The following is a 20,109-nucleotide window of genomic DNA, read 5'->3' as shown; positions in this document are numbered from 1 at the left end:
AATATGTGCAGTCTGAGAATATGTACAGAGAATGGATTGCACGTGAACTGTTGATATTGCACAGACTGATGAATATAGCACAGTGAATATTGCACAGCTGCTAAAGTGTTAAAGTGCAGTCCATAACGTTGGTGCATGTAGCTTTTACTGGGAGCAGAGCCGGTTGTACGGACTTACTGCTGCAGGAAGGAAAGCCCTGAGATACCTCTCCTTTAGACACTTAGGGTCAATCTGTCTGTCGCTGAAGGAGCTGCCCATTGCTGCGATGGTGTCCTGCTGGTGGTGGGACTGGTTGTCCAAAAATGCACAACTGTCAGCAGAACAAAAACACTTAACACCGTACAGAAGTGTTTAACTAAATAAACAGCGTACAAACTTTCTACTATTCATAGTGCATTCACTGGGCATAAACATGCAAACATAAATTTGTCCTGAGGGTGGTGCTAAAGGAAAGATCATGGGGTCATTCAAATCTACAAGGTTCATTCTTTGGGATCTTCACAGAAAAGTGCAATTTATATTTTCATATGCGCATTTTTACCAGGTGGTTAGAAAATCATTAGTTATCATCCTCCAGGGAATATCTAGTGGATTGAAGACATCACTGGGGTTTTCGATAGATTCTTAGAAAAGCAAAAATGATCATCAAATGTATGGAAATAATCCTTCTTTCGATTTCATTCATCAGTGCTATGGACATATTCGCACAGACATTTGTGCACCTTCACTTATACTATGTACCACAAAGTTTACATGGAGTAGTTGGAGATGAGGAGTTTGGGTTTAAAGTTACTCCTCCTTGTTTGAGTTTCTATGAACTTCAGCTGCACTTGAATTCACACATACAGTACTTACAATTAATACAGTGCATGCTTCAACACACACACACTTGGAATTAATTCACTGCATGGATGAATACATACACATGCCCCACACTTATGCTTCAACACACACATTGACACGTTACACTGAGTCTGAGAACACACTCATGCCAACACACACACACACACACACACACACACTAAAGGACAAACACATTCCCAGATGTGTGACATTACAAAAAAATACTAGGTGACATTACAGGGGAAAAAAACATCAAGGCTTCATTTGCAGAGATGAAGTCATAATGTTTGGTGTTCAGAAATCTATTTTTGAATACAATTAGGCTCCATATTACACTTCCCAGCTACTGAACTCAACTCAACTGAGGCACCGCAGTCCTGTAAATGAGACAGTGAACTGAAAATGAAAATGATTAAACTGCAGCAAAATGGATGTTATTACATCTAAATCTTAACTACCCCTTGTAACAGACATTAAAGACATTATGTTTTGAGAATCACTCATTGCCTGTTGTCTTAAAGATGGCTTCATGTAACTTCAAGTAGCAAAACCATGGCTCAAACAACAATAAAAGTTTGATGCTCAAAGAATCCTAAAGAAACTTCCATTAGCTGTCTTTTCCCCACAACTGTATAAGTCTGTCCAGCAGAAAATGTATGTTGTTTATTTGCATCTTTGGTTGCATAGATTTGCAACATTTTACTGTACATTTACTAAACGTCTAACTCAGTTGAGGTACCATGTCAATGAGGCTTGCAGCATTCAGTTTTCATTCGTGACATTACATATCTAAATCTGTGTGAAATTGTAAAGAAATATGTAATAACACTATACTTAGAAAAGACATTTCCTCAACCTGACTTCCCCAGTTTACCTGCTTTTCTCCGCTCTTTTTTTCTTGAGTTTCTGTGTTGTGCTCCCCTCCCTTGTGTTTTGTATGTGTCCCTGGTTTGTCTCTCTCTGACAAGTTCAGGTCTGAACACACCCCAATGCATCCTTGATGTGACCTGAGATCTGATCACAAGGAAGTGGACGCATGTGGCCACATTCTTCTTGCTGTGTAAATGCAAATCTGTCCTGTGCTTCAGGAACACCTACTAAGCTGACATTATGCATTATGAACATATTATTTATGCCTCTCAGTGACAATACATTGATTTGTTTGTAGCCAGAGCCACAAATTCAACACTGTCCAACACATATTGATTGATTATTTTTGTAAATTGGTAAAAACTTTCTCAGCTGCGCACATTCATTTACAGGATGCATTTTACTGCTGTAAAATGCATCCTGTAAATGAATGTGCGCAGTGTAAACAGATCCCTCAGGAAGGATATTATTACCAGCTCTTCACTTTTCACCATATTGTCCATGGTACATGCTTTGGCCATTTTATGCCTCCACGCTGGAGAAAGCCAGTGGCTGGAGGCATTATGTTTTCGGGTTGTCTGTCCATACATCCGTCCATCCGTCCATCCGTCCATCCGTTCATCCATCCCTTTCCCGTGAACACAATATCTCAAGAATGCCAGAAGGGAATTTCTTTAAATTTGGTAAAAATATTCACTTGGACTCAAGAATGAACTGAACAAAGTTTATTTGTTTTTCTTGAATTTGATATCTTAAGATTGGTTTGAAGGAATCTCATCAAATTTAGTACAAACATTCACGTGGAGTCGAAGATGAACTGATTACATTTTGGTGGTCAAATGTAGAAAGGTCAAGGTCACATGACCTTGCGTTGTTTTGAACTCAATATATCAGTAATGCCCAAAGGGAATTTCATCACATCTGGCACAAACATTCACTTGGACTCAAGTGTGACCTGAACAGAATTTGGTGGCCAAAGGTCAAAGGTCATGGCCACTGTGATCTCACAAAGAACATATTTTGCCTTGTGAATGCGAAATCTCTGGAAACAGCTGGAGGAATCGCTTTCACATTTGGCACAAACATTCAGTTGAGCTGGGATTTCATCTTGGTAGCCAAAGGTCAAAGGTCAAGGTCATGATGGCCTCACAAAGTATGTTTATATTTTTCTTGTAAATGATATCTTAAGATCAGCTTGGGGGAATGTCTTTAAACTTTCACTGTAAATTCCTCAAAGATGAACTGATTAGAAATCAGTCCATGGTGGCTTCAAACAATATGATTTTGGCCTCTTGAATGTGATATCTCAAGACTGCTTGAGGGAATTTCTTTAAGTATTGATCAGTTGTCACTTGGACTCAAAGATAAAGTGATTATGTTCCAGTTGTCAACGGTGAAGGCTACAAGGAACTTTATATGAATCTGGAAAAAAAAGTATGTAGAAATCTGTGCACAGAAACTGCACTGGTCGGCGGAGGCATACAACTGCAGTGCGGTAATTGTAGTTTACTCTTTGTCGATTCCTGTATTCTTGTGCCTCAAGTCTATTCTCACCAGCCAGTCCTGTCCAGCCTCCTCTAGCTCGCCCTTCTGTCTCTAAACTCCTGCTCAAACCCTGGTGTTCAGTCTGACCACAGCCTCAACCATCAAGCACCTGCTCTGCTTCGTGTCTTCTTCTCCAGCTGATCCAGGAAAAACACAAAGGATAGGAACATGACAGTGAATCATCTGTGCATGAAATTATAATTGCTTAAATGTAAGTCTACTTTCAATATTATATCAATATTTCTTTAAATGTTGTGGTAGATGTACCTTTCAACCCTTCGTCGAAAGCACTAGACAACAATACAATCACACTTTCAACACATGGTTGGTTGGTTGATAAGGCTGAGTCATTCAGCTTTGACAAATCATACCATATAGTTAACAAGCTCTAACAAGCTTCTTGAATCTAACGGCTAATCTTGAGATGGCAAAGAGAGGAAATTAAGATTTGAAGAGCTATGAGAGCCAAAGAGAGCTAGACTTGGTGCACCAAACTAGAACTATGAAAATATTCAACTTTAGCCTCACATTAATTTTAAATGTTTCAATAATGGGTCACATGTATTCACAGTCCTTTATTGTGAAGTATTACAATTTGAAACATATACAATGAGCTACATAAGTGTAACAACCTGCTAAAATAGTTGGCAGGCATTCTGGGTTCGGAAGTGGGCCGACACTTTATTTAGGAAGCAGCTGCCTGGGAACTTCTGTTGACCAGCTGTGTTTCTCTGGCTCAGTGTCACTGCGACACACACACATGCACAGACAGTCTCTTGCTGGTTCAGCAGCTTAAATCAGTGAAGTGTTTCAGAGCACAGTAAGATGCGACCCATCATCAATCACACACACACACACACAAGGGAAGCAGGTGGCGGGCAGACAGTCAGTGTGTGTGTGTGTGTGCATGGCACTGAGCTGAGGTGAAGATGAGATGAGGTCTTTTTCCACTTCAGTGTGTTTCCATGCACTGGTAGTCTGCAGTCCCCTGCATTTACAGTTTAGTTTGTGTGTAGTTGAGTTGAGGTGGGCTTTGTGAGTCAGGGTGGACACAGCAGTGTAGGGCAAGGTTAGGCAGCACACAGCATGTTTGGCTGTCCATTGCATCCTATATGAGCTTGTAGCTGAGATATAAAAGTGCCAAAAGCAGTGGCGTGTCGTGACTTTTACACGTAGGCAAGCAGAGCAGCGAGGTGGGGTCCTCACAATGTCTATGAAATACCAAGGGGGTGTTATCTTATAACTGTGAGGTGGGCCTATGCAGCTTCGAACACACTGACTAAAAGGGGTCTCTCACCGGAAGTGTGTGACATTGGTGCTGAGTCAGTCCTTTCATATGGGTTGTAAGATACTGTAGCTGTAGTGAGTAAATTAATGAATTATCCTGAAACTTATCATCCTGTTTTCATAGTTCTTAACAGCAGTTGTTGATGGTGGATCATGGTATGTGAGAGTGGATTTGCAGCCAGGACAAATGAGATCAGTGAGAGTACAGGTTCTTCAGGAGTTTTAACATTTATCAACTGACAAACAGCCTGAAGTGGATATTTAAATGCTAGTTCACAGCTAAACCGCTAACTTCTAATTCTCTGCTTCAGTCACTAGTATTGTGTCACCCCCCCAGCACCTTCTCTCTGTGCCTGCTTCCTGCTCGCAATGCAAAAAACGGAACTATCTGCTCAACTTGTGTAACAATATTCTTGCAAACTTCCAGCAGGTCTTACACATATGATAAATCAGCTTCATATGCTCATTTACCCGTTACTGCTTCTCAACACTGAGGAAGAAAAGGCTGTTGTAGTAATTTTCTAATGTGCGAGTAGTTTCCACAAATTGCATACATATAATAATGAGCGCAACATACCTGATCTCAGAACAGTGCAAGTGGAGTCAGCTTGACAAGAACTTTGTCTCTGTCTGTCTGTATAGCCAGTTGTGTGCATGTGTGTGTGGAGAACTGTGTCTAACTCTATCTCAATCTGTGTTTGAATCAGATTTTTAAATGTTTAAAATAATCTGCAAATGTGTGCTAAAATTTGTGAATATGTACAGTTATCTGCAAATGTGTATTTAGAAATTATGTGTATGGAATCAGATTTGTAAACATGTAAACAAATCTATAAATGTATCATGAGATTTACAAGTGCATGGAGGTGATATGTAGATACATCTGTGTGTTTGCATAGATCTGTGAATGTGTAGATGAATATTTAAATGTGTGCAATGATATTCATGGCTAAAAAGGCTAGGTTTTGTTTCAAGACCTGGAAATACAGACATGTTGTCACTTACAACTCAAGTGGGCCTCACAGTTGGCTGTCATCTAACATGTGAGTTTTGCTAAACTTATGCTGTGGCAGATATGCAAATGAATGTGGGGTTAGGAATGTGCGATTGGATCACAAGCAGTCCTCATTGTATCTTGAGTGCATTTACACCTCTACTGCCACATTTTACCCCACTGTCTTTTGAATTTCATGCTGTGACAGTTACTCATCCGGTACAATTAACAATTGTTGTTTCTCTACCGTTCACCAGGTCCTTTGGGAGATTTCTTGGAAGAATTAGACGTCCTCCTATCGAACATCCCAGAAAATGGCCCTCCACTTGTCTTTCTGGGTGACTTCAACATCCAGACATAGAAGTCATCTGACCTATTACTTTTACTTTCTTCCTTTGCTCTCTCACTCAGTCCTTCCCCTCCTACTCACAAAGCTGGTAACCCCCTTGACTATATTTTCACCAGAATTGTTTTACATCTAACCTCACTGTAACCCCACTTCATGTCTCTGACCACTTCTTTATCTCTTACTCTCTCCCACTCTCACAAACTGACAAACCTATCACTTCAACAGACTCTTTACCTTTCCGTCGCAACATTAGCCCCCTCCCTCCCTCCTCTCTGGCTTCCTCTGTTTTATCAGCCCTCCCTTCAACTGACTCTTTCTCAGTCCTCCTCAGCTTCGTGGTCGTCTGACTCGGTGCGCGCCGACTGAGCCACTATGCGAGAATCAGAAAGGAAATGGCGAAAATCTTAACACCCTAATGACCTGCTCACTTATCAATCTCTTCTCTCCTCTTTCTCTGCCTCTATTTCTGCAGCCAAAAGCTCTTTTTACCCAACAAAAAATTCAATCCTCATTTTCGAACCCCAAAAAGCTGTTCTCCATCTTTTCCAACCTCCTTGACCCCCCCTTACCCTCCTCCTTAGACCCTTCTACCAAGCCACTTTGTCAACTACTGTACAAAAAAGATAGATGACATACGCTCCTCATTTTCAAATCCACCTTCTCTAAATACATTTCCATCAACTTCATCTTCATCCCCTTCGCTTCCCTCTTTCACCCACCTGTCTCATACGTTCTTATGCTGGTAGGAGAGCATAATAACTTATAAGAACATAAGTTCTTATGCTTCTAGACATTTCTGCTGGATTTGATACAGTGAACCACCAGATTTCCTCCCTTCAGGATCTGGGTGACTCAGGCTCTACTCTCTCCCTGCTCTCATCCTACCTCAAAGACCGCACTTGGTAACTTGGAGAGGATCTGTGGCCGAACCTTGTCCTGTCACTACTGGGGTAAGTCAAGGTTCTGTCCTGGGTCCACTCCTCTTCTCCCTGTACAACAACTCTCTCGGCTCTGTCATTCACTCACATTGATTTTCCTACCACAGCTATGCTGATGACACCCAAGTAATTCTCTCTTTTCCCCAATCTGAAACACAGGTAGCAGCACGAATCTCTGCCTGTCTGACTGACATCTCTCAGTGGATGTCTGCACACCACCTGAAAATTAACCTTGACAAGACCGAACTACTTTTACTTCCAGGGAAAGGCTCTCCCACCCATGACCTGACTATTACCATTGACAACTCCGTGGTAGCCCCCACCCAGACTGCTAGGAACCTGGGTGTGACACTCGACAGTCAACTCTCCCTTACTGCCAACATTACTGCAACAACACGTTCCTGTAGATTCATGCTGCACAACATCAGGAGAATACGCCCCCTTCTCACTCAGAAGGCGGCGCAGGTTCTGGTCCAGGCTCTGGTCATCTCCCGCCTAGACTACTGCAACTCCCTCCTGGCAGGTCTACCTGCTAGTGCCATCCGACCTCTGCAGCTCATTCAGAATGCAGCAGCTCGACTGGTCTTTAACCTACCTAAGTTCACTCACACTACACTCCTCTGTTCCCTTCACTGGTTACAGGGGCTGCTGGCATTTTTTTCAAGACACTAGTACTTGCGTACTGTAGTGTGAACGGATCGGGTCCAGTCTACATCCAGGACATGGTCAAACGTTACACCCCAGCCCGTTCACTCTGCTCTGCATCTGCCAATCGGCTTGTTGCTCCCTCACTGCGAGCTCAACACTCATCAAAATCACGACTGTTTGCTGTCCTGGCTCCTAAATGGTGGAATGAGCTCCCCATTGACATCCGGACAGCAGAAAGTCTACACATCTTCCGCCGCAAACTAAAAACACATCTCTTTCGACTATACTATAAAAATAAAAATAAACACTATATTTAGTTGCACTTATATGGCACTTACTTATAGCACTTTGTAGTTTGGCTTTCTTGAAGAAAATTGTACTTGCTTGATTCTTGTTGTTCTAGGTTTGTACCCTCATGGTTGAATGCACTTACTGTAAGTCGCTTTGTATAAAAGTGTCAGCTGAATGAAATGTAATGTAATGTTCGAGCTCTATCTAATTTAATTAGATCAGCCAAAAGGTATATTAATGCAGGTGAAAATGGGCTAAAAGTCTAAAAAGTCAGACAAAGATCAATCACTGCACTTAACCCCTAGCCCCTAGCCCTAACCCTAACCCACAACATTTCCTTGACTTTCTGAACATTTTTACAAAGATAAATCCAAAAGTGGAAGCATACAAAGAGAAGGGGGACAAAACTTGAAGCTCAATTTAAATACATTTTATGTGGCGAGTTAAAAGTCATTAATGGAAATAATGAATCAAACAACTGAGATCCCTTCATCCCTACAGCCATGCTGCTTACGAGACTAAAAGTCTGGTCACCCCACGGTTTTTCCCTCTGGTTTGTAATACTTGTAATACAGATATGTTCAGACCTCTGAGCCTTTTTGTCAAACAAAACAATTTTAAATGAAGCAATAAAAAAGATTTCTGTTTATTTATTATACAGTTTGTGGTTGGTGTGCATTTTGTCTATTAATAGACAATAACAGCAACAGTGCATTCAGTTAACAAGAGAGCTCTTTATGTAGTTGTTTTTAAAAATGTTGATGATTATTATTTTAGTTAACACCTTTCTAATGAGCAGCTGTTCTTCATGAGGTGTGTGTGTGTGTGTGTGTGTGTGTGTGTGTGTGTGTGTGTGTGTCTGTGTGTGTGTGTGTGTGTGTGTGTGTGTGTAGTTGCACGAGGTGCGGAGAAGGAATCAAACGTGTGGGTCAGTGATTCTGTCTGACTGACATGCTGTAGCTGCCTGCATTGTTCTGCTTGTTTATCACATTTTTATTGTCTTTTGTAATTAACAACAGTTTTGTGATCACAAGCAGGTAGACGGGCCTGTGTGTGTGTGTGTGTGTGTGTGTGTGTGTGTGTGTGCGTGTGTGTGTGTGTGTGTGTGTGTGTGTGTGTGTGTGTGTGTGTCGTCTCTGCCTGGTTGTTCTTTTCTGTCTTTAATGAGCCAGAGATTGCTGTTATTAACTTCAGTGTGTTTTCTTGAGCTCACACATTTCTAATGAACAGCTGCTCTACATCTGAGAGTGCTAGTCAGCAGTCACGCATGCCTGCATGCATGCACGCACGCACACAGAGGTGCTGGACTCTTTTTGGACATTTAAATCTTTTTATTTGTTTTATTCAATAAAAATTAGTATTATATATCTGTATATATACAAATCCGTACTGTTAATGTTGCTGATCCTGTAACAGGGTCATGCAGGCACTGCACTGAGCTGTGTACCAATTGATTCCATCACCAGGTCTCCAAACCGCCCGACTTGTTGCTGATTATTCTGTCAATGTCGTCGTTGGTGATACGATCTGTGTATGAAATGCCCATGACTTGCTTGGATTTTCTTTTGTAAATCCGTCAGTCAGGTTATACATCTCAGAGGCATATCAAAAGACAGAAATACAATGACAGGCATGAGCTTCAGTTTGACTTTGAGGCTGATGTTTTTGTCACGCGACAAGGGTATTGCTCGTAATACTGTCTGCACAGCTCTAGAAAGGATTTCCCTCTTTGTCCTTTCTTCACTGATGATGGTGCACAGGTTTGTTCCTCCTGGTCATAATCCCTTCTTTGCTGATTCTCATGGTCTTTCTCTTTTCAGTATTAATTTCCATACCACACCTAAATGGTTTTGTATTTATATAGAGCTTTTCTAGTCTTGATGACCACTCAAAGCTCTTTACCCATTCACATTCACACACCCACACAGTACATCTATTAGCAGCACTTTTGTTGTTCTATGAGGGGCAATTCAGGGTTCAGCATCTTGCCCAAGGACACCTCAGCATGCAGATGGGGAAGATTGGGGATCGAACTGCTGACCTTCCGGTTGAAGGACAACCGCTCTACCCCTCAGCCACAGCCGCCCATACCTGGCAAACCTTTTATCGAAATGTTTTGTCTGTTTGCCAGTCTAACAGACTGACACAGACATGCACAAGTGTCGAGGGTGCTGATATCCGTCATGGCAGCAGTATTCATCTAGAATCACTTCGTCTTTAGAAATTTGTCACCAAAGTAAAGTTTGTCTGTCTGTATGAGGAAATTTATACCAACTTCACTTGTTATCCCACTCCCAAATATATTAAACCAAAGGCTCTCTCTCACCAGGAAGTATTTGAAGGAGCAGAACCCTTGAGATTCTACCACACACATTACTTTATGCTCATATGTATTCTACTTATTTATTGTTATTACTATTTATACACTGTAAACCCGAATGCTCAAATTAATCAACTGGATTAAGTAGTGGAAACTTAAAATCTGTTTAAAAGTTCTACTTACTTAAACATATTGAGTACCAAAACGATATTCTCATTTTAGTGTATGTGTAACTCATAATTTTTGATTTACATGAACTCTTTTTGTAGATTGTGTAAGCACTACTTAAAATTAAAAATGTGCAGAGACTCATAAATCTACAGTTTCCCAGATCACTTTTTAACACCAAATGTAAGCTGAGATCTATGATCTCGATAGCTTTAAAAAAAAAATGTATGAGGATCATATTTATAATTTTTGCAATTTCTGTTAAAACAGGCTCAATGTACGAGCTTACATACACACAAAGAAAGACAGTTTTGCAGCTGTATCTAATATATAGCTTCCCCGTTCCACAATATGTTCTGCAGAGGAGCTGCTACTGCAGCACAATGTTTTTATATTGACTTTGCCTTGAAAATGGCCCCAAATATGACAATTTCCATGTATAAAAGTAGTCCTAAACAAACACCAGTATAGGCCGTGCATTTTCCTCTCCTGCAAATATTTCACAATAAAACCGTTTTGGTGAATGGAGGATTCGGTCAACAGAAACGCTGGACTGCTTTTATTTTGAAACGGGTACAGGAAGTGGTGAAAATAATTATGTTCGTGACATTAAAAAGTGACAGATCGTTAAGGGTTTATTCTGCTTTGAACAACGACCAATGTTTATCTGTCGAATATGTCATAAACACTCACAAACACTTCCTGAACCCGTTTCAAAATTAAAAGCACTCCAGCCTTTCTATTCATTGACACATTTCTTCTTCTTTCCTGTTGTGCAAAGCAATTAACCTTCAGGGATTCAGGTATATCAGATATCTCCTTGTCCACACAACTTGCCTTTTGAATTTGGCTACCAACCTTCTGTGATTTCCATGCAGAAGGATGAGATTAAGCTGATCTCTGCCAGTGCCTCAGGTTCTGGAGGGATGGTCACACTGCTCGCCTCACCTGGTGCATGCTGTCCTGCATTTGGGTTCATCTGTCGAACATAACAGAACCAGGAACAGTTTTTTCCGATTAAATCTGTTTGTATTTTAATATTAATGATTCTGTAATGGATTTCACATCTATCCAAGCCTTGAAGTGCTCTGCCTCTAAATGCAGTCTCCAAATGAGCACAGAGTTCAACACCTCTGACACAGTGTCAGCTTCGTAAAGACAGGGTTCATTTCATGGTAGTTGTGCCGAACTTTATCACACAGAATAAATCTTTGTTATTAATAAAGTGATAACCACAGCCCCCTATTGTGACACTGAATATTTTGTCACTTGGCTAATTGAGCCTTAATTTCCCCAAAATGAAGAAATAATGAACTGCACAACAATGTCAGTCACCCCGTGTCTATCTTCTCCTCCCCCTCCACTCGTTATCTGGAGCTGTAAGTGAGTGACAGACAGGAAGTCAGATCATAAAGGTGTCAATGTGTCACCTCATCTATTCTGTTCCCAATTCAATTAACAGATCTATGCTGTTCAGTATTGTCAAGGCAGATTTCCCAGCATGTGGTCCTGTGCTGCTCTTTCCTGGCTGCTATTTCCCTGGTTTTGCAGAGCAATTCAACACTATGATTATAGCTGGCATACTGGTAAAAGTCAGGGTGAAAGCCAAGATCATAGTTAGAATATATTCAAATCTCTTTTTCTGGACATTTCCCAGAAAAAACATTGGTTTTGTTGCATTAATGGATCATTGCCATTGTTTGGTTTTGGACCAAGTTAGAATGTGCATGACTCGGATAGATAGATACAGATAGATAGATAGATAAATGTATTTTATTGATCCCAGTTTTTGGGAAATTATTGTATCACAGCAGCATGTCAAGGGCATTGCACATAGAGCAAAGAACAAAAGGTTAAATGCAAAATATGATTAAAGAGACAAGCGTGCAAAATTACAGTAGTTGTTTGAACATGACTTAATAAAATAAATGACTAAAAGATGTGCAGTAAAAAAATTATATGAATATAATATGTGCAAAAAAATGTATTCAGTTATTGCAGGAATAATCAGAGAGTTTTGGTGTGGACAGAAACTATAGGGCTCATGGTTTTGAAGGTTCACCTTTTGACAGAGGTGAGAAGTTGTACAGTCCTATTGCTGTGGGCAGGAAAGATTTCCTGTATCTGTCCTTGCTGCAGGCGGAGCTGAACCAGTCTGTTGGAGAAAGTGCTCCGCTGTCTGTCCACTAGGTGGTGGAGAGGGTGCTCGTGATTGTCCATGATGGATAACAGTTTGTTCAGTGCCCTCCTCTCCACCACCACTTCATAAGAGTCCGGTTTGCAGCCGATGATGGAGCCAGCCTTCTTAATCAGCTTGTTACAGTAAGTCTGTTGGTGTCACCGGCTCCGATGCTGCTCCCCAGCAGACCACAGCAAAGTACAGTGCACTGGCTACATCAGACTGATAGAAGATTTCCAACATCTTGCTGCACACGATGAAAGATCTCAGCTTCCGCAGGAAATAGATGACAAATATGATGTGGTCCTGATGCTAAATGAGTACAGATGTGTAAACTTAATAGTGTTGTTTTTTGGATCAGTTTACCGTTGGAAGAGAAAGCTGTTATAGGTGAAGTCGCCTAAAAAGAATAGCTTTTCAATATGAAGATAGAAATGTGTGTAATAGATAATGACCAGTCATAGCAACCCCCCAGTCTCCATACATCAAAATATTCATCTTGTCTGTTAAATTTATTTTCACTTTTATCATATCATGTCACTTTGACACCAATCTTCAAATAAATACCCTTTACGCACATTTAAACTGTAGGCTAGTAGATTAAATGGTAACAATAGAGATACAGACATGGTCAAATGTAGCATGAATAACATTTGAAAATGTGACTGAAAATAAATTGATTAATTTATTTTTTATATGTATATTTGTATTTTGGTACTTCCTGTCTGTCTTTCAGAGTTGTAGATGCTTTTATATAAAAAAGGATTAGGGCCGCATGAAAAAAGTGGTTTTCCTTTTGGAAAAGGAAAAGAAAAAGAAAATATACTTTAGAATTACCCATAAAACAGTCCTGTATGATTCCTCATACTTATGAGTTTCCAGTAAAAACACAGAATTGTTGCTGGGACTGGTACATATTTACAATAGTAAATAGATTTGACAGTAGCAGCCCAACATGTCATGACAACAACCTGCTTCCTGTTGTAGTAATTGTCTCACCACCACTTTCGCCTGTGGATTTAACCGATAATTTGGACAGGGATGAAATACAAGAAGACAAAGTGGTTTTTGGGTGTGGTGCCATATATGTTGAGTTGAGATCTAGAGCCAGCGGTGCATTTTCAGTGGCTGCAAAATAAGCAAATGACCCTGAGCGCATGATGAGTCCTCAAATATTTGAAACCGGTTTACAGGAAGGAAAAAGAAACACATATGATGTAAATTAAATTGTTTTTTGACATTTTGGCAAAGGAAAATGAACAAATAACACAGGGACTCTTAATTAAAACATTTTTTATTTCATAGAGATCTATAAAGTCAAAATCTCGACTATTTTCATGAGACTACTGACTTTTCTTTGTTTTAATTTTCAACAAAAAAACCTAATACAAGATCAGGGCCTCCTGTACTTTTACAAAGTGTTAGAGGCACTAACCCCAAAATCTGAGATTTTGACGATACAGTCATTATATTACGGGAATGAAGTCATAATTTTCATCTTTGTGGTATAATGCATGAATATCAGAAGATCTGTCTATCCCCAGTGTTGAAATGAGGAATGTGAAACATCTTGTTGAGTTATACTTTAGTGTAGAATCTTTTGTCACATCAGCACCAGTATCAGGACTTTGGATGGATTGTGCAAGAACTGTGTACTGACGAAAGAACCACAGGGGCTTTGAGGAAAATGCCTCTTTTGCAGAAGAGGAAATGACATGTAGTGGTCAACTGTGAGGTTATTATTGTTTACATCTGAGTGATATTCAAAGGGGGTCCTTAGTTTCTCAACAAACAATGAGATTGGTTCAACATGTTCGATCCAGGAGGAGTTAAACTTACAAGCTTGGGCTCTCCTTGCTGCTTAAGTATTTTTTTTTTTATATATGATTTTTTCTTATTGAATCCTGACTTTATTCTCATAATATTATGAGTTTTTTTTCTCAATAAATTGAAACTTTATTTTCGTAATATAATAACTTTATTCTCAATTACGACTATGGTAATATCATGACCTTATTCTCCAAATGTCCGATTTTTTTCTCCAATATTTCCCTAATACTCCGTCGTACTTTTATTTCAAAGAGGACATGAAAAATCAACAGGAAGTCGTCTGCGGCGGAACTCCAGAAACACAGCTTGTTTCTAGGGGGACTCATAATAGAGTTGTACACAATGTGGTCCCTCAGGTGACAGACGTGTTTTTAAGGTAAGTGAGACTCTGAGCAGAGAAAGATGAAGACAGGATGAAACATGTCTTCGTCACTATTGAACGTCATAGTACCCAGGACCGTTAAGCGGAGGGATCATAAGCTCACGCTCCTAGACTTAATAACTTCGACATGTTCCTATTGTAATTTATGTAAAGGACTGCAACTAACAGTTATTTTGTCCATCTGTTGATCTTCTTGTGAAATTAAAACAATATAAACTATTTGTTGTAACTAGATACTGATACCAGCTTGTCCCTGAGGGCTGTGCTGACAGTATGTGATGGTCTGTCAACATGCATATCGCAAATGACTGCTTCAGCTGTGATCAATTGTTTTCCTTGCAGGTTAATATATTTGGCCAATCAGATGTAGCCCTGATGTCCTAAGTAATAAATCAAAGATATTCAGATATCTTACGGGTTTTTTCCGTTGAGGAATCAGTGTCAGAAGAAGAGAGAGAGAGAGAGAGAGAGAGAGAGAGAGAGAGAGAGAGAGAGAGAGAGAGAGAGAGAGAATCGCGAAGCGGCTCCATCAAATCTCGCTGCGCGTCCTCCCGACTAAATTCTATGTGGAGACTTCCAGTGATCACGTTTGTCTCAGGTCAAATTCATCCCTGTGAGCGGTCAAATATAACACGTGTTCTCATTTCAGAAGCTGCTATCACAGGAACTGACTTAGAAGTTGTATGTAGTATATGATTGTGTTTCATAACAGTGATTCACATTCATTAATGATAATTACAATAATAACAACAACACATTTATTTGTATAACTCTTTTAACAAAGACATTACATAGGATTAGAAAGAAGATACAAGTGAATAACTATAAATATAGGATCCTGGTCATAATCAAACATTATTTTTTTATTGTTTTGTACATGAGACACACTGAAGAAGTGTTAAATGACCAAGTGATGCCTCTTGATATGTAACTTAAGCGGCTTTCAGACATGCACTGATTTGTGTGTCGGATTTGTTGCTGTTGTGTACAAGCATGTGTGAAAGGCAGACTGCTGAGAAGGTCCAGACCAAAGTCTCCGGAGTTCTTGTGCAGGTTATGTCTGAAAACAGCTTTAGATATTAGATCTCATGACCGTCTCTACTCTTCAGTCATTTGCAGTTCTGACATTTACAAATGCTTTGTGTTTTAAAGGAGTGCATCTAAAGTGGCCTATGACCTTTGTACCCTGCACTGATCAGGCAGGTTTTAAGCAGATGGTTGTCTCTTTATATATGCACCACATGCAGCTGTCAACCCTGTGATGCATAAGCTCGGTCAGCAGAGCTTTGTGTTGATGCATTAGTGTGATGTTAGTGTTGTGCTTGAGCAGGGATGTGTGAAGCAGAAAAGAAGGACCTGTATGCTGTCCTGGGAGCCAGCCCCTCAGACTCAGTCCAGCAGCTCAGACACAGATACCAGCAGCTGGCCTTACAGGTAAACACACCACGCACCTGTCCGGCTGCCTGATAGTACAAAGCAACTGCTACTACATACTAGTGTTTCTACAGTGTCTGACTCAATTATATAAAAGGCACAGACTCAGTCCAAGCTAAGCCCAAACACAAGTCACATCTGACTGATGAAAAAGAAGAATCAGCTCCTGTTGAAATGTGAATAGTTAGTTCAGCATTTTTACCTAAATTCTTATATATTTCTCAAGTCTTTCTTAATAGAGCACACACACACACACACACACACACATCTATCCTGTTCACACTAGCTATAAAGACATAATTACACGGAAAAATATTACAAACTAAAATCCAACAAAGTCTGTGTTCAGCGTTAAAACACATTCTGAATTTCAGCTGTAGATAATGAGCCATCAGTAGCCACAAGTTTGAACAATCAAGTACATTTCAAAATTAAAGCCTTTTTAGTATGAATATTTGTATGTATGTGTGTGTGTGTGTGTGTGTACAGTACCACCCAGACCGTCTTAGGGGTGAGTGTTCTTCAGAAGCTGAGTCTGGTGTAAAGAAGTTTCTGGAAGTTGACGCAGCCTGGAGGATCCTCAGCGACGAGGCCACCAGGAGACGGTATGACCTGCAGAGGAGAGGTAGGACGTCATGTTTCACTGGGATAATGCATGGGAAATATATATATATGGAATAATACCCAAAGAATCTGGGTGCTAATGCAGACACACAGTACAGTAGGCGGACAAACTACCTTATGAAGGTATACTGCACTAAAAATCTAGCTGGGTATAATTATAGTGCCTATACAAATCTTTGATTCGTTTAGACACCAGCTTACAATAGATTACTTTGAGAAATACTGTTCATATATGTTGTCCCACAGACCATTTATCTAAATGTAAGAAAAACTAAAAAGACAATATTAAACACTTCAAATCTGTTGTGTTGGGAAGTCCGACTGCAAATGTAAATAAAAATTGTATAAAACAAAACAAATTTACTAACTTGATCAGGGCAGCGTTAGTTGGGGTGTGAAATCTGTGTGTGGTGTTAGACCTCTAGTCTGCTCCTCATCTCTGCCGCACAGTCCAGGCTACATTAGCCACAACTAGCATAACACACAGACCACCAGTGGTATGATATACAAATATTTCATGTATAATAAGAACAGTTCATCATATAGCACTTAACTAAACAAAGTTACAAACTGCTAAACAGAAACAGATTGGGCAATCAGACGAAAGCAGTTATATCAAGAGAGATGATCTAACGATCAAGCATCCTGCTGATAAAAAAACTGAAAGAAATAAAATATGTTTTTGTTTTCCATTGGTATATATGAGTAAATTCTCCCTGAAAGCTTCAACCTCTTCTTCATTTATCCTATTTCAAATTATCACTAGTGCAGCTGCAGTTATTCATCATGCTAATTAAAACCCAAGCAAAGTTAACACTAATTATTCATGGTTCAAAGTCATTATCACTGTCGGACTGTACAACTTGATAATGACTCTTTCCTCAGGAGTGAACTGTGAAAAATAAGTCTGTGAACATCTCTATCTCTGTCAGTTCATCCCTTTATCATTTTACATCCATCCATCGATGACTAAGATTCTGCTGTATTCTTGTGTGGGCAGTGTAGTGACCTGGGCCTCGCTTTCCAAACGTATCTTAAGGTGATAAGGATCAATTAATGATTTCAGATTTTGACCAACTTGCTCTATTCTTGGTAAATATATTAACAAGCCACTTAAGCCACTTCACTTCCTGTTCCAAATCTTTACTGTCCAGGGTTAACCCCGCCTCTCATCCAACATCAGCTGGGATTGGCTCCAGCCCTGTGCAACCCTAACCCACAACGGAATAGTGGGAGGGAGGGAGGGAGGGATGAATATAGTTTTCCATACACTTATATACAGCAAGTCTTATTCAGAAATTATTATTTTAGAATCATACATTTTATGTTAACCTAACAAAGGAGCCTTTGTGCCTAAATCTAAGCAAACCATGATGGTTCCATAAGCTTAACCACGTTTATTATTGTAACCCTGACAAGGAAAGTCCAGTAAGCTTGCTGCCAGTTTGGTGGGAGATGTTCTTCAAAAGAATCACATCATTACTTTTTTAACACAGTCACAATTCAAGATCTTGATTGTAAGGTTTTATCAAATTGTGAATTGTACTTTTGAAAACAATGTTGAGGCTGCTTTTGATATCATAGAGCAAAATGTGAAACTGTCAGTAACTGCAGTTTTTAAGTGTTGACACTCTGTTGTGGTCTTGCCTCATCTAGACTCTGAATTAGAAAGGTCAAGACATTAGGGCTGCACGATATATCAAAAATGTATCGCCATCGCGATATTAAACAACATTATCGCATATCGCATGTTTTCCTAATATCGTGCAGGCCTAAAAGACACAAGTGTTCACAGCAGTTGCTGTGATAATAATGCTGAATCAATGCTCTTTCAGCCCAGGAATTGAAACAGGATTGGCCTGTAGATTCTACAGTCCATCTGGAGGACATGACCTGGGACCAGGGTAAACGCACACACCACATACACACACACAATTCTCTAATATTTTTGCATAAACCTCAAAATAATCAGAAGGTTTGAATATTCTAAAACATTTACACACACAAGAAGTGTTGTAAAATGATGAAGAAATATTTAAGTAACTCAATTTGCAGCCAATGTCCTCTCAGTTTGAGATGTATATCAGTGGCAGCTGACTCCGAACTGTTAACTATTCTCTTCCTCCTTGATATAAGTGCAGCCTTTGACACCATTTCTCATAATATTCTCCTTGACAGACTAGCCTCCATTGGCATCACTAATACACCTTTTGACTGGTATATATACCAGGTACATATTGTTTACATAGTTTCATGTTTTTCAGATGAGTGTGCGTACACATACTGTTGTCGCTGTGGAGGAGGATTCAGCGTGTCAGAGGAGGAGGTGGAGGAGGAGACGCAGGATGAGGACACGGAGGAAACGGGAGAGGGACGGCACAGAGGAGTGGTTGTCTGCTGTGATACATGTTCCCTCAGTGTGTACGTCACATGGTCATTACATAGAATGACTCCAACGTCAAAGAGACACAAATAATTGAACTGTGTAACTGTTCAGCATCTCAGATTTCATGTTCATCACTGGCAACGGGGCACCAATAAAACAGTGTACTGAGAACACACTAGTGTTTATGGCCATGCTTCTCTTTCTATACAGTAGGTTCAGCAGTGGTGGCTGAGGGCTGGTGATATAACTGGCCTGGTACTATGGCATCAGACAGCAGTGTTTACTTCTGAATGTCAATGTTACACATTTTATACATATCATACATTTATATAAATAATGTAAATATAAATACAGACCATTTCTATGTTAAAATATCTCATAAAGCAAAAAAAAAAAAATCAAAAGCATCCCCAAAACAGGTACTTACATTTATCATAGTACCCTACAGTGAATTTGATCAGGTATTTCTCTAAAGGTTATGGATATTATTTTATTCAGGAGCTAATGGATGTTGTTGGAGGACCATAAATACCATCATGGGGATTGTTCATGGGTAATGTGATGCCAAAGCAGTAAGAGGGTGATTGTCTATCCTGTGAGATTTTACTCAGGCACCGTGAGGGGTGTCTAGACTCTGGGGTCCTCACTACATGTTCAAACCTGCCTGCAAGCTGGCATGATGCTGCTGATCATACCTGATGCTGCTCATCAACCACATCTCACACAGACGCACACAGATAACCACCAGCTTTCTGTCTGTTCAAACCCAGGAGCACAGTTAAACAGATGTAAGTACATTGATAATACTGTATGTGTTCTATTGTACCCATTAATTCAGTAATTCAAATCACTTGATATTCTAGTGTCAGACAGGATGATAAAACTTTTAAAAATGCAGATACACTGGTATCCCTGTCCGATACAATATATGGTTCACAGCCTGGTGTTTTCATATCATATTTGTGATTAAATGAATGGATCCCCCTCAATCAGCCCTCGTAGAGCATCTCTGCATCAGTTC

The 20,109-nt window shown here is 39.9% G+C and overlaps 1 protein-coding gene across 2 annotated transcripts; it reads left to right on the top strand.

Moving 5' to 3' along the window:
* The first annotated feature begins 14,546 nt into the window (after positions 1 to 14,546).
* On the top strand, positions 14,547 to 19,261 carry dnajc24 (DnaJ (Hsp40) homolog, subfamily C, member 24). 2 transcript variants are annotated; one of them, XM_034588893.1, is made up of 5 exons: positions 14,547 to 14,638; positions 15,975 to 16,078; positions 16,568 to 16,703; positions 18,538 to 18,606; positions 18,967 to 19,261. In XM_034588893.1, the coding sequence occupies exons 2-5, from the start codon at positions 15,977 to 15,979 to the stop codon at positions 19,176 to 19,178; spliced, it is 519 nt and encodes a 172-aa protein (XP_034444784.1). In that variant the 5' UTR covers positions 14,547 to 14,638; positions 15,975 to 15,976; the 3' UTR covers positions 19,179 to 19,261. The 2 variants fall into 2 exon arrangements, with proteins under 2 accessions (XP_034444784.1, XP_034444785.1); XM_034588894.1 differs by lacking the exon at positions 14,547 to 14,638 and adding an exon at positions 15,758 to 15,843.
* Positions 19,262 to 20,109: the final 848 nt, after the last annotated feature.

Source organism: Hippoglossus hippoglossus, chromosome 6 (genome assembly GCF_009819705.1).
Source record: "Hippoglossus hippoglossus isolate fHipHip1 chromosome 6, fHipHip1.pri, whole genome shotgun sequence".
NCBI classification, from domain to species: Eukaryota; Metazoa; Chordata; class Actinopteri; order Pleuronectiformes; family Pleuronectidae; genus Hippoglossus; species Hippoglossus hippoglossus.
This window is presented reverse-complemented; position numbering and strand designations above follow the sequence as displayed.

Bases quoted from the DNA above. Each gene is read 5' to 3' on its own strand.
- dnajc24 (XM_034588893.1), top strand. From the start codon at position 15,977: ATGTGTGAAGCAGAAAAGAAGGACCTGTATGCTGTCCTGGGAGCCAGC. The intron at 16,704-18,537 runs GTAGGACGTCAT...ATGCTCTTTCAG, and splicing joins GTATGACCTGCAGAGGAGAG to CCCAGGAATTGAAACAGGAT. The intron at 18,607-18,966 runs GTAAACGCACAC...CATGTTTTTCAG, and splicing joins GGACATGACCTGGGACCAGG to ATGAGTGTGCGTACACATAC.